This window comes from Phoxinus phoxinus, assembly GCF_949152265.1.
Source record: "Phoxinus phoxinus genome assembly, chromosome: 16".
In the NCBI taxonomy this organism is placed as follows: Eukaryota; Metazoa; Chordata; class Actinopteri; order Cypriniformes; family Leuciscidae; genus Phoxinus; species Phoxinus phoxinus.
Window position 1 is genome coordinate 1,050,305 of NC_136891.1, and position 15,000 is coordinate 1,065,304.

Consider the following 15,000-nt stretch of genomic DNA (forward strand, 5'->3'; position numbering starts at 1 on the left):
TTAAACTGAAAAAAAAGAAAAAAAAATGCCTGCCTCATATTGCAAAAAATTACAATTAAATTATATATAGCCTATATATATATATATATTTATTTAAAAAAAAAAAAAAAAAAATTCACACTAGCATGTAAAGCAGTGTTTGTTTCCATCACCGGGAAGAATGTTTTTGTCTCCAGGTTATGAATATGAGATGTGTTATGCAGACTGCATCTGCGTGTGTGTGTGTGTGTGTGTGTGTGTGTGTGTGTGTGTGTGTGTGTGTGTGTGTGTATGCGGCGTCACCGTAAATGAAGATGCATTCGCTTGTGGAGTGAACTGGCGTTTTATAAGCATGTGCTTTTCTCTGTTCTCGCCGTGGACGCGCGAGTGTTACTGCGTTCAATCACACACACACACACACACACACACACACACACACACACACACACACACACACACACACACACACACACATCAAAGCGCTTCAGAGCAGCTCAACACAGCGAAGGCCGAGCATCAATAATGCATCACAAACGTGCTTTTGTGTGTTAACTTGCATTTTCTGCCCCGGCGCGTTTAAAGCCGGCCTTCCTCTCTGCTTCCACCTCTCCACGCAGATCCTGTCTTCTCCTGAGCGCATGCGTCTCCGCTCCGCTCTGTGTCCGGCCGGATGCTTATAGCTGAATATAAACCTTCCTTAAACCCACACGAAGCTTAAAAACCTGCAAACGTATAACCACTGGAAGTCGTCATGTGAATGGGAAAGTTGTGCAGTTGTATTCAGCTGTTAATGTAGTTTATGTGTGTATGTGTAGTTATTAATCTGCTTTAACACACACCATGTGTAAGTTCATAAGTGGACAGCATTGCTGAGTATTTTCTGCTTAAAACTGCAGTGAACCAAAGACAGTCTCAAACACACGGTTTGAAATCGCTGGTGTTTCTGACGTCACACACTACCTTGACCAATCAGATCAACGTGTGTTCGTCAACCAGTGGATCTCTGAGTGAGTGAGTGAGTGAGTGGAGGCGGGGCTCATTTGCATATTCATAGAACCGTGAATACTAAATGAGGCAAGGGTGTCGAGTTACATTCAAGATATTATATAAGGCATGAAGAATTTTTTTCAAGGAAAAAACGTTTAAAAATTGTTATTTTGGTGATCAAAGAAGAGTTTTAAGGGATACAATATTATTAACTTTAAAATGTGTGTTGCTGCACACAGTTTCACGTGTTAGTTTTGAAAGATAATAGTTCATTTCATTATGACTGCTTGCATAAATTGGTAAGTGTTTGCATAAACTGTCTTAAGAACTAGTTTGACCAACAAGATATAATCAGTCTTACTTTTCACAGTTTTAAAACTTTAAAAAGTAAAAAAAAAAAAAAAAAAAACTTCAAACAGTTTATGCAGTTTATGCCATTAAAGACTGGGAATAACTTTTTAGTCAGTAATATAAAAATGAAAAATTGGTCTAATTTGAATATGAAAAGTTAGACCGATTATCCCTTGAATATCCTGGTCGAAGTAGTTGTATTAAAATTTTTTTTAAATATAAAACCCAAAATTAACCAAATATATATATACATACAGTATATAAACTGTTATTTAACGCCAAAAAAATGGCCTTTAATATATATATAATATTATTATTAATAATAAAATATGTCTGGCTCATATTGCATACCCAAAAATAAAACAATAAGATTTTCCTAAATATATATTTCTTTTTAAGGCCATATTTTTTTGCATTTAAATAACAGTTTATATACTGTATATATATATATATGTATTAAAGCAACAAATGTATTTTTCCAGTGGAATATTTCTGCCTTCATCACTGTAAACCGGACAGATGCTTTGAATTAATAGAGTTATAGTTTATTCAGCGCTTTAATATGACTTTAATCTGAATTTGAATATTTTGCCCCTAAGAGAAATTCGATTTATTTAATTATCTCTTCAAGCAATTAGATTCCATCTTTGCCAGATTATTAGTGATATTTGATCAGGACTCGTCTGTGTTTCCCCGACGGCAGATCCTCAGATAGAAACGCTCTGTCTCTGCAACCGTGAGTCACAGAGTCACATACGATTCCCCTTTGTTGATTGTGAGTCCGGCAGAGGAAAGCTCTGATCGGCGTGGCGGCGTCTTCTGTGCCGTTATCTGATGTGAAAAGGTCACGTTGCTGCGTGTTCTTCAGCTCAACAGGGTGAGAAACGAACACCCGCCAGACGCCAAACGCAGGTAATTGTGTTTTATCTCGAGTCACTCGAGCGGGTGACCGGCTCACACTGACCTTTCACACTGTTCAGTGCCGTGACAGTCTTGATGAAGTAGCATTTGAACTGGATTTACATGCATATCTTTATTTAAAGCCATATGATGCCTTTAATGTAGTTCTCAACCTCGACTAGAACATGTTCTCCTGCTGGAATGTTGATTATTCTCCTCATATTCTCCAGTGTTGCGGCTCCTCTCTTCCCAGTCTGTCAGTAACGCTCTGTTTACTTCCTGTCTCTATGAAGCCCCTCCTTCTGTAAAGCACACTGTGCTCTGATTGGTCGGCTGGAGCAGTGTGTTGTGATTGGTCGAGCGCTTCGAGTGTGTTTGGGAAATGCCCCGACCCTTTCCATAACCGCCAGTTTAACACACTACTGACTAACTCAACCAGGCCCCGCCCCTTTATTCTGCGCATTAATTATTATAATGAGGAATATTGTGACGTGTTCCCGGGAGAAACTCGAGACTACAGTGGAGGCAATTTACTTAAAGGGATAGTTCACTTTGAAATGAAATGTTGGTGTGTTTTATCTTACCTGAAGTGCATCAAGATGTCGGTGTCTTTGTCTCCGCAGTAGTTTCAGTTTTTATATTTTTAGATCAAACCGTTCTTGTCTGTCAGTCATATAATGCAGGTCTATGGGCACTGTCTCCAAAAGCATGCAGAGAAAAGTCCAAATTACACAATTCCCCATCGTAAGTATGTATTAGTGTAGTAGAAGAAGTTGCTTGTCATCGGTGAAACCGTGTCAATGATCTGAGTGTGACCGTATGAAGCGTTCTGATGAAACATGAGAAGCTGAAGCGGTGTCTCCGTCCATCAGTCACACGCTTCCCTCCTCCGGTGTCTGAGTCTGATTGTGATTGGCTGCTTGTGTTTCTGCTTTCTTCATGTTCTCCTCCTCCTCCTCGGTTTAGCCTGATAATGTCATGCAGGAGGAGATGAAAACATTCCTCCGCTCCGACTGCTCTTTTGTTTTGCAAGATAAAATGCCGGCATCTGAACGCCGTAATAAACCGTCTGCATGCGGAATGAATCTAGATGTGTATCTGAGACGCTGGCGTGCGTTTCCAGAGGACGGATCTTCAGATTAGCCGCTTATAATTCCCTTATTCCACTTCTGCAGCAGTTTATACTTTCCTGCGCGGCAAATAAAATAGTTTTTGCGATTTTTACGAATATTATAATGCATTTTAACAGAATATAAGGGGTTGGACAGGACTTTATAAACCAAGACCTGATTGGATGGAGATCGTTAAGCTGCAATATTATTGGCTAATGTTAATTTTCCCCTCCCCCTCAGCCTCGATGACATCATCAGAAAAGGAAATGCCATTACATTTCAATGAAAGATTATGTAGAGATTAATTTTATGTCTTTAGAGGAACGTAACTGATAAATCAATCATAATTAGACCAGGACCATGAGTTAAGAAGGGAAATGGCTGACGTCTGTCTGTGTTGCTGCTGTAATGTGTCGCTCTGGACTCTCTGACCTCACTTTCATCTATTTCATTGAACATGTTACGGACGCTGCTATTTCAGGCTTGTTGGAGCATCAGAGCGTGAAGCATCAGCTTTAGCTGCTCGGTTAAAGATGAACTATTACTGCAGAGTCTTGCTGTAGTTCAGGCTCGACTAGAACAGGTTTTCTGCTGGAATGTTGATTATTTTCCTCATATTCTCCAGTGTTGCGGCTCCTCTCTTCCCAGTCTGTCAGGAACGCTCTGTTTACTTCCTGTCTCTATGAAGCCCCTCCTTCTGAAAAGCACACTGTGCTCTGATTGGTCGGCTGGAGCAGTGTGTTGTGATTGGTCGAGCGTGTTTGGGAAATGTCTCGCTGTTTTGAACTTTAAGTTGTAAAAAAATAGATTTTTGAGAACCTCCTAACCCTAACTATGAGCGCTAGTGATGATGCTTAGATGAACAAGGTAATGTTCAGTGTTTATATCTCTGAATTACACACACACACACACACACACACACACACACACACACACACACACACGCACATGCACACACACACTCACTCAATTACTCACAGAATCTTCATGACCAAGTTAGTTCAAATTAGTTAAGCGCTTGAGTCCTGAGGTTTGTAGTAACGTGAAGGACGTATGACAGTGTTTCTTGGTTTAGTTGACGGTTTAGTCGACGGTTTAGTGGATGGTTTAGTTGATGGTTGACGGTTTAGTCGACGGTTTAGTTGATGGTTTAGTTGATGGTTTAGTTGACGGTTTAGTTGATGGTTTAGTTGATGGTTTAGTTGACGGTTTAGTCGATGGTTTAGTTGATGGTTTAGTGGATGGTTTAGTTGATGGTTTAGTTGATGGTTTAGTTGACGGTTTAGTCGACGGTTTAGTGGATGGTTTAGTTGATGGTTGACGGTTTAGTTGACGGTTTAGTTGATGGTTGACGGTTTAGTCAACGGTTTAGTTGATGGTTTAGTTGATGGTTGACGGTTTAGTTGACGGTTTAGTTGATGGTTGACGGTTTAGTCAACGGTTTAGTTGATGGTTTAGTTGACGGTTTAGTTGACGGTTTAGTCGACGGTTTAGTTGATGGTTTAGTCGATGGTTTAGTCGATGGTTTAGTTGACGGTTTAGTCGACGGTTTAGTTGATGGTTTAGTTGATGGTTTAGTTGATGGTTTTGTTGATGGTTTAGTCGACGGTTTAGTTGATGGTTTAGTAGACGGTTTAGTAGACGGTTTAGTAGACGGTTTAGTAGACGGTTTAGTTGACGGTTTAGTCGACGGTTTAGTCGACGGTTTAGTTGATGGTTAAGTTGACGGTTTAGTAGATGGTTTAGTAGACGGTTTAGTCGACGGTTTAGTTGATGGTTAAGTTGGCGGTTTAGTAGACGGTTTAGTTGACGGTTTAGTCGACGGTTTAGTTGATGGTTTAGTTGACGGTTTAGTTGACGGTTTAGTTGGCGGTTTAGTCGACGGTTTAGTTGATGGTTTAGTTGATGGTTTAGTTGACGGTTTAGTCGACGGTTTAGTCGACGGTTTAGTCGACGGTTTAGTCGAAGGTTTAGTTGACGGTTTAGTCGACGGTTTAGTTGATGGTTTAGTTGACGGTTTAGTTGACGGTTTAGTTGACGGTTTAGTCGACGGTTTAGTTGACGGTTTAGTCGACGGTTTAGTCGACGGTTTAGTTGACGGTTTAGTCGACGGTTTAGTTGACGGTTTAGTTGACGGTTTAGTTGACGGTTTAGTTGACGGTTTAGTTGACGGTTTAGTTGACGGTTTAGTCGACGGTTTAGTTGATGGTTTAGTTGACGGTTTAGTCGACGGTTTAGTCGACGGTTTAGTTGACGGTTTAGTCGACGGTTTAGTTGACGGTTTAGTCGACGGTTTAGTCGACGGTTTAGTTGACGGTTTAGTTGACGGTTTAGTTGACGGTTTAGTTGACGGTTTAGTTGACGGTTTAGTTGACGGTTTAGTCGACGGTTTAGTTGATGGTTTAGTTGACGGTTTAGTTGACGGTTTAGTTGACGGTTTAGTTGACGGTTTAGTTGACGGTTTAGTCGACGGTTTAGTCGACGGTTTAGTCGACGGTTTAGTCGATGGTTTAGTCGACGGTTTAGTTGACGGTTTAGTTGACGGTTTAGTTGACGGTTTAGTTGACGGTTTAGTCGACGGTTTAGTTGATGGTTTAGTTGACGGTTTAGTTGACGGTTTAGTTGACGGTTTAGTTGACGGTTTAGTTGACGGTTTAGTTGACGGTTTAGTTGACGATTTAGTTGATGGTTTAGTCGACGGTTTAGTTGATGGTTTAGTCGACGGTTTAGTTGATGGTTTAGTTGATGGTTTAGTTGATGGTTTAGTTGACGGTTTAGTCGACGGTTTAGTCGACGGTTTAGTTGACGGTTTAGTTGACGGTTTAGTTGACGGTTTAGTTGACGGTTTAGTTGACGGTTTAGTCGACGGTTTAGTCGACGGTTTAGTTGATGGTTTAGTTGATGGTTTAGTTGATGGTTTAGTTGACGGTTTAGTCGACGGTTCAGTCGACGGTTCAGTCGACGGTTTAGTTGACGGTTTAGTTGATGGTTTAGTTGATGGTTTAGTTGATGGTTTAGTTGACGGTTTAGTTGACGGTTTAGTTGACGGTTTAGTCGACGGTTTAGTTGATGGTTTAGTTGATGGTTTAGTTGACGGTTTAGTTGACGGTTTAGTTGACGGTTTAGTTGACGGTTTAGTTGACGGTTTAGTCGGCGGTTTAGTTGATGGTTTAGTCGACGGTTTAGTCGACGGTTTAGTTGACGCTTTAGTTGACGGTTTAGTTGACGGTTTAGTTGACGGTTTAGTTGACGGTTTAGTCGACGGTTTAGTCGACGGTTTAGTTGATGGTTTAGTTGATGGTTTAGTTGACGGTTTAGTCGACGGTTCAGTCGACGGTTTAGTTGACGGTTTAGTTGATGGTTTAGTTGATGGTTTAGTTGACGGTTTAGTTGACGGTTTAGTTGACGGTTTAGTCGACGGTTTAGTCGACGGTTTAGTTGATGGTTTAGTTGATGGTTTAGTTGACGGTTTAGTCGACGGTTTATTTGACGGTTTAGTTGACGGTTTAGTTATGGTTTAGTTGACGGTTTAGTTGACAGTTTAGTTGACGGTTTAGTTGATGGTTTAATTGACGGTTTAATTGACGGTTTAGTTGACGGTTTAGTTGATGGTTTAGTTGATGGTTGACGGTTTAGTGGACGGTTTAGTTGACGGTTTAGTTGATGGTTTAGTTGATGGTTGACGGTTTAGTGGACGGTTTAGTGGACGGTTTAGTGGACGGTTTAGTTGATGGTTTAGTTGATGGTTTAGTTGATGGTTTAGTTGACGGTTTAGTCGATGGTTTAGTCGACGGTTTAGTCAACGGTTTAGTCGACGGTTTAGTTAATGGTTTAGTCGACGGTTTAGTTAATGGTTTAGTCGACGGTTTAGTTAATGGTTTAGTCGACGGTTTAGTTAATGGTTTAGTTGACGGTTTAGTCAACGGTTTAGTCGACGGTTTAGTTAATGGTTTAGTCGACGGTTTAGTTAATGGTTTAGTTGACGGTTTAGTCAACGGTTTAGTCGACGGTTTAGTTGATGGTTTAGTCGACGGTTTAGTTGATGGTTTAGTTGACGGTTGATGGTTTAGTTGACAGTGTTTCTTCTGATTTGTGTCGTTCCAGCGCTGAAGAAGGGTCGTTTCTGGATCACCCCTGACCCGTACCACAACGACGACAACATCCAGATCGGGCGCGAGGTGAAGATCTCCTGCCAGGTGGAGGCGACTCCTCCCGAGGAGCTTCAGTTCAGCTGGCTGAAGAACGGCCGGGCGTTACGCAGCTCCGAGCGGATGGTGATCACACAGACCGACCCCGACATCTCTCCCGGAACCACCAACCTGGACATCATCGACCTGAAGTTCACCGACTTCGGCACCTACACCTGTGTGGCGTCGCTGAGAGGAGGAGGCATTCCTGAGATCAGCATCGACGTCAACATCTCGTCCACTACTGGTGAGTCTCAGACCCGACCTGGGTCACGCACACACACGCACGCACGCACACACACACACACGCACACACGCACACACACACACACACTCACGCACAAACACTCACGCACAAACACTCACGCACACACGCTCACACACACACACACACACACACACACACACAGACACAGACACACACACACACACACACACACACACACACACAAACACACATACACAGTTCTGGCTCTTCTTTCGACACCTTTATTTTTAAACGTGTAAAAGTGAGTCGTGATTCAATTAATTTAATGGGTAACACTTTACAATAAGGTTTTAAAGTATGCATTGGGGACTGAATTTTTAATAACAAGGTTAATTCCTAACTATTTTTATATTGAACCAAGCAAAATTGCAACTGAACTGCATTTTCATGTAAGTTGTTTTACATATTATATGATATTATTCATATTTGGCTGTATTTTTACTGTACACTGGACGTGATCTCATCTCTGCGCTCTGTGGATCAGGGATGTTCAGTTGCTAGACGAGGACTGTGATGATATTAGCTCGTGACGGTGTGCGTCTGTCAGTGTGTGGCAGCAGAGCGGGTCGTAATCATGTGGTACTGGCTGTTAATGAAGTCATAAACATCATTAGTGCGCCTGTAAAAGCTTTAACGAGGCGGGTCATGTGATCACGGATGATCTCGTGTGGTTCTCCGTCTTGTGTCAGTTTATCATCATCATCTGAGAGCAGAGCTGTCCTATAAACACACCGCGCGGAAATATGTATTTGTTTATTTGTTTGTTTGTTATACAATTAGATTTATTTTATATTTAATTTATTAATTCATTTATATAATTTTTTTATTAATTCATTATACATTTTATATAATTCATTGTTTCATTTATAATATAATTATATTCATTATTTATTTATTTATTTATTTATTTATTTATTCATATTTAGTTTCTTATTCATTAATTTATAAAAAATGTATTTATGTATTTACTTAATCATTCATTCATAGTTTTTAATTTTATTTTTTTATTTTTTATTGTATTTCGATTTCATGATGAGGGCGTGTCCCATGATGAGGCTGTCAGCTGATTGGCCGTGGGCTGAGGGCGTGTCACATGATGAGGCTGTCAGCTGATTGGCTGTGGGTGTGTCCTGTGATGAGGCTGTCAGCTGATTGGCCGTGGGCGTCTGAGGGCGTGTCCTGTGATGAGGCTGTCAGCTGATTGGCTGAGGGCGTGTCCCGTGATGAGGCTGTCAGCTGATTGGCCGTGGGCGTCTGAGGGCGTGTCCTGTGATGAGGCTGTCAGCTGATTGGCTGTGGGCGTGTCCCGTGATGAAGCTGTCAGCTGATTGGCCGTGGGCGTCTGAGGGCGTGTCCCGTGATGAGGCTGTCAGCTGATCACACACACACACACACACTGTCAGCAACACACACACAACGCCCCTATCCCTAAACCTGCCCATCACAGGAAAGATTTTACATTTTTAAAAAAACATAGTTTTTTTACGTTTTTGAATTATGAGGACTCATGAAATGTCCTCATAAACCACGTTTAATTTGTAATACACATGTCATTATACACATTTGTGTCCTTATAAATCACATAAACAAACACACACACACACACGCTCACACACACACACTCACGCACACGCTCACACACACACACACACACACTCACGCACACGCTCACACACACACACTCAGGCACACGCTCACACACACTCACACACACACACACACACACACACACACACACGATCAGTAAATTCCCCTTGACTTCAGGTTGGAAGCAGTGATTAGGTAATTGCATTGATCCTGAGCTCGGCTCTCCACATCAAACATGAATGCTTTTATCTGACGATAAGACGATCGCCCGATAATCGTGAACGTACGATCAATCACACCCGAGTGTTTGTTCCCTCATTATGGGTCTGGACCACTGGATATCCATCATAGTGCACGAGTGTAGTGCACACTTACTGTCGCCTGTTCAACAACACGCCAACAGTCACACCGTCTCCTGATGATTAGATGCGGCTCTGAATATGTAATTTGCTGAGATGAAAGCCTCTATTGTGTGAATGGAAGATGAATCTGGGTCATCTGAACTTCTACATGCAGACGGGATTGTGTTATGGGGAAATCTGCTTTATAAATGTCTTTTATCAATTTATTTGTATTTATTTGGGAAGCACAGTTGGTTTGCATATCAATATTTACATGTTTATTTGTTATTAGTCTGATAGAAGGCTGGGTGATGTTTCAGATATTTGTGCCATACTTTATTTATATTATCATTTTCTTAATATCAAATTGAGCTGCATTGTGAATATTGCGATGATTTTAATGGATTTTAAATGTGGCCGTTAAGTTTTCTGGAGTTCGTTTCATGCTCGATTTGTGACGTCAGTCGATAAGTCATTAGAGTCCGATGAGGTTATTCAGTGGGGCAACTTATTATATAATGATGAAAGATGATCTGTGCATGAGTAACTGCGACTCGTCACTACTGCGGATGGCCCGCCTCTCCATCCATTCGATTGGACGGTGGGAAAAAACGCGATGACGTCGGGCGCTTTTTCCGCTCAGAGTTGCTTTTTTCTCAGCTGCATAAACGCATACACACCTGATTGGTTGTGGGCGTGTCCTGTGATGAGGCTGTCAGCTGATTGGTCGTGGGCGTGTCCTGTGATGAGGCTGTCAGCTGATTGGCCGTGGGCGTGTCCTGTGATGAGGCTGTCAGCTGATTGGTCGTGGGCGTGTCCTGTGATGAGGCTGTCAGCTGATTGGTCGTGGGCGTGTCCCGTGATGAGGCTGTCAGCTGATTGGTCGTGGGCGTGTCCCGTGATGAGGCTGTCAGCTGATTGGCCGTGGGCGTGTCTCGTGATGAGGCTGTCAGCTGATTGGTTGTGGGCGTGTCCTGTGATGAGGCTGTCAGCTGATTGGTCGTGGGCGTGTCCTGTGATGAGGCTGTCAGCTGATTGGCCGTGGGCGTGTCCTGTGATGAGGCTGTCAGCTGATTGGTTGTGGGCGTGTCCTGTGATGAGGCTGTCAGCTGATTGGTCGTGGGCGTGTCCTGTGATGGGGCTGTCAGCTGATTGGGCTTGTCCTGTGATGACGCTGTCAGCTGATTGGCTGTGGGCAGCTGAGGGCGTGTCCTGTGATGAGGCTGTCAGCTGATTGGCCGTGGGCAGCTGATGGCGTGTCCTGTGATGAGGCTGTCAGCTGATGGCGTGTCCTGTGATGAGGCTGTCAGCTGATTGGCCGTCGGCAGCTGAGGGCGTGTCCTGTGATGAGGCTGCCAGCTGATTGGCCGTGGGCAGCTGAGGGCGTGTCCTGTGATGAGGCTGTCAGCTGATTGGCCGTGGGCAGCTGAGGGCGTGTCTTTTAGGATCCTCTGCTTATCCGCTGCAGTGCTTCTGAAGGACCAATTAGAGCTCTTAATAAAGCATTTAGAGGAGATTATGCTGCACATGTGCCAGGGATTCACGCTGTGGAAATGTTTGGACTGAGAATGAGCCCAGAACATTCAGTGTACAGCCGAGCCAAACACACCTTTCCTGCAGTCCAACACTGAGCGCCAGAGAGAGAGAGAGAGAGAGAGAGAGAGAGAGAGAGAGAGGGAGAGAGAGAGGGGGAGAGAGAGATTCATATAGTGCATTTACAGCTTTACAGAAAATCATGATGTTAATGTTTATAATATCTCAATATCTTCATGCTTTATATTTGCATTTTAGCAGAGCTGTGCACATTTTGTTACGATACAAGCAATAAAGCAGTTGAGATTTGCTATATAGTGTGTGTGTGTGTGTGTGTGTGTGTGTGTGTGTGTGTGTGTGTGTGTGTGTGTGTGTGTGTGTGTGTGTGTGTGTGTGTGTGTGTACAACTTTATATATTTTTATTTAAACACATGCTTTTCATATAAAAAAATAGAAATTGATTTAGAAATAGATTGTAGAATAACTAAGATGGTGCAGTGCATTAGACCGGCTTCCTAAAGTTGTGTTGTCTTCTCTATAGTCCCGTATATCGAGTGAAACTTCAGGAGCAAGAACACATGTGGGCGGGGCTTGACTGTGTCTGTGGGGAACTGATTGGATGATTGTGGTTTGCTATTGGCTGATCTCATGTGAGTGACAGCTTGCCCCGCCCACATCATCAGAGAAGAGAAGTTATTCTGATTCAAGATTGGTGTCCACCGATGAATAAACACTGCATTGCAATATTTCATAAAAAACAGCAACTTTGATTTCATGGTGACTTTAATTGTGGTCACTTCTTCTACACCATCCAGTGTTTTCTCGCTCATTAGCCGCTATATTCTCTTCTTCATGAGAAACTGCACAGCTAATGGTTTATTCAGGAGGAGTGTGCCGAGATTCCTCTGATAGCAGAAGGATTAAATAATGAGGAGCGCAAGGAATGACGAGCACCTCGTTCTCATTCTGAGGTAAAGCGCAATCAATCTTCATTCTGCTCGGCTTTAATGAAGCTGTAGCGGGCGAGAGACACACACACACACACACACACACAGAGAGAGAGAGAATGCTTCTATCTGCAGCCGAGCAATTAATCTTTGCATTAGTCGCTACATTTAAATGCGCTGTGATAATGAGGACTCGCAGAGATAGCGGCCCTTGTTCTCGTTCAATCAACCTTGCGTTGTGTTCGTCCTTTAGCGTGACTCCTGCTTTATCAGGCGCCGGATCCAGACTAATAGTTCTCTGAGTTTCACTTCATTCCTCTGAAGAGAAGCCGCAGGACGGAACAAAGCAAGGGTTTAGTGATCCGCTGATCAGATCCCGCTGGACGCACGCCAAAACTGGGGAAATGTTGTTTGTCCAATAAATGAGTGTCGATTTATAACATTATGAATATCATACTTTTAGTTTGGTCATTGCGTTTCATAAAGAGTGTGAGTTTTTGATCGTTCTAGTCTTATGATGTTTAAGTGTGTTTTTTATTGACATTAATCTAAACTTCAAAATATATATTTTTGTCTTGTACTTCAATCGAGAGGCATTTACTGGAGAAGAAAAATGACTGAAGATTTAAAAAAATATCTATCAAAATGAATTGGTTGTCCAAAAAATGAGTGTCAACGTTATAAAAAAAATCATACTTTTAATTTGGTCTTTGCGTTTCCTGAAGACTGTGAGTTTTGTGATCCTTCAAATCTTATGTTTAAGTTATTTTTATTTGATTTTATTGAATGAATCTAAACTTCAATTTGTACACCGCAAAAAAAAAAAAAAAAAAAAAAATTGTTTTGTCTTGTTTTCCATTACTTCAATCGAGAGGCATTTACTGGAGAAGAAGCAAAATGGCCAAAGATATTAAAAATAGTTTTCTGAATAATCTATCAAAATGAATTGAAATGTTGTTTGTCCAATAAATGAGTGTCGATTTATAACATTATGAATATCATACTTTTAGTTTGGTCATTGCGTTTCATAAAGAGTGTGAGTTTCGTGATCGTTAGTCTTATGATGTTTAAGTGTGTTTTTATTGAAATTAATCTAAACTTCAATTGGTACACCGCAAAAAACAACAAAAAACTATTTTTGTCTTGTTTTCCATTACTTCGATCGAGAGGCATTTACTGGAGAAGAAGCTAAATGACTGAAGATTTAAAAAAAAAGAATTGTTTGTCCAATAAATGAGTGTCAATTCATAACGTTATGAAAATCATACTTTTAGTTTGGTCATCGAGTTTTGTGATCGTTCTAGTCTTATGATGTTTATGTGTGTTTTTATTGAAATTAATCTAAACTTTAATTGGTAAGCCGCAAAAAAACAAAACAGTTTGTGTCTTGTTTTCCATTACTTCGATCGAGAGGCATTTACTGGAGAAGCAAAATGACTGAAGATATTAAAAATAGTTTTCTGAAAAATGCATCAAAATGAAGTAGCTTAAAATAAGAACAGAAATCTGAGTCAGAAAAATAAACTTAATTCAAAGCGAAAACAAGATGATTTTTCTGACTCCAGCATTGGCAGATATGAGTTCTTATTTTAAACTATTTTTAATATATTCAGTAATTTTGCTTCTTCTCCAGTAAATGCATCTTGATTTCAGAATGTTTATATTTGTGCAGGAAAACGAGACAGAAACACTTATTTTTTTATTATTGAAATTGATTTAATTAGAGTTGGTAAGTTCATTTCTGGAAAACACTTCAAACTGACTCGTACAATCAAACAAATGCATAAAGGTGCAGAGGATATGAATCTCCCAGCATGATCTGCACTGGTGATGGTCAGGTTAGTGATGAGGGTATGGTGTGTTCAGGGTTATATGTCTTCATGTGGCGTTTGACACACTGACGAGGAAAGATGTGAACGTCTTCATGGAGGTTTCGGGTCCGTCTGATCAAAGCTTGTGTAACAAAGTAACGTTTGAACATTTGACCTTGCAACATTGACCAGTTTTCTGCAGTTACATTGTCACGTTTGAACATTTGAGTTTGAAACAATGTGACTGGCAGAGAACTGGTCAGAATCAATGTTGCAAGGCCAAATGTTGAAACGTTACTTTGTTACTAATCATAAAAACAAGTTAGAATTTTGCAGAAAACATTGTTTCCAAGTGTTTCCTTGACTCGTCCCATGCACATGTGAGTAAAATAATCGTTAAAGAAGTGAAAAAGTTCTCACAGGTTTTTGAAACCAAACTCAAATTCATAAATGAATAAACTGAAAATAAAAATAAAAGCCATGAAAGAAATTTTTTGTTGCTTTAAATAAACATTAACTAACATAAAATATAGAACATCATCTAGTTAACAAAGCAACATCTCTCGTTCTCTTATAGTTGATGTTCTAAAATAACTATAAAATAACAAAACATTATAAAAAAGTATATAGACTTATTTTATAATAAAATCTCCAAAACACTTAAAATGAAGTCATTGAAAAACATTGTATAATCAAAAAGTTATGACAACATATGTTTTTATATTGCTTTAACTCATCAAAATAATTTAAGCAATTTTCAACACTTTAGGCAAGATTCAACTCACACTTTTAAAGTCAGTTTAATTTAAGTTGAAGCGACTTAAACACCCAATTAGATTGTACTTAAAAAGTTAAGGCAACAATTTATGTATTTATTTTTACAGTATGTGCAGCAAATTATGAAAAAGCGCCTTTTTTGTGCCAATGTTTTTGCATAAGTCTTGTAGTAAACGTTCCTTCAGTGTGTAGAGGATCCACTCTTCATTCGGAGTGTGTG

The 15,000-nt window shown here is 40.7% G+C and overlaps 2 protein-coding genes across 3 annotated transcripts in view; one reads left to right on the forward strand and one right to left on the reverse strand.

Moving 5' to 3' along the window:
* The window catches only part of LOC306983387 (uncharacterized protein), a gene marked incomplete at its 3' end in the record, with an annotated part of 471,868 nt that overhangs the window by 447,138 nt on the left and 9,730 nt on the right, over nt 1-15,000 (reverse strand). The gene's annotated exons all lie outside the window — the stretch shown is intronic.
* The window catches only part of LOC307012631 (MAM domain-containing glycosylphosphatidylinositol anchor protein 2), a 111,302-nt gene that overhangs the window by 10,665 nt on the left and 85,637 nt on the right, over nt 1-15,000 (forward strand). For both annotated transcript variants that reach the window (XM_079639516.1, XM_079639515.1), the window contains one exon: nt 7,434-7,763. In XM_079639516.1, coding sequence (XP_079495642.1) covers nt 7,434-7,763 — 330 coding nt within the window. The remainder of the gene's footprint in view (nt 1-7,433; nt 7,764-15,000) is intronic.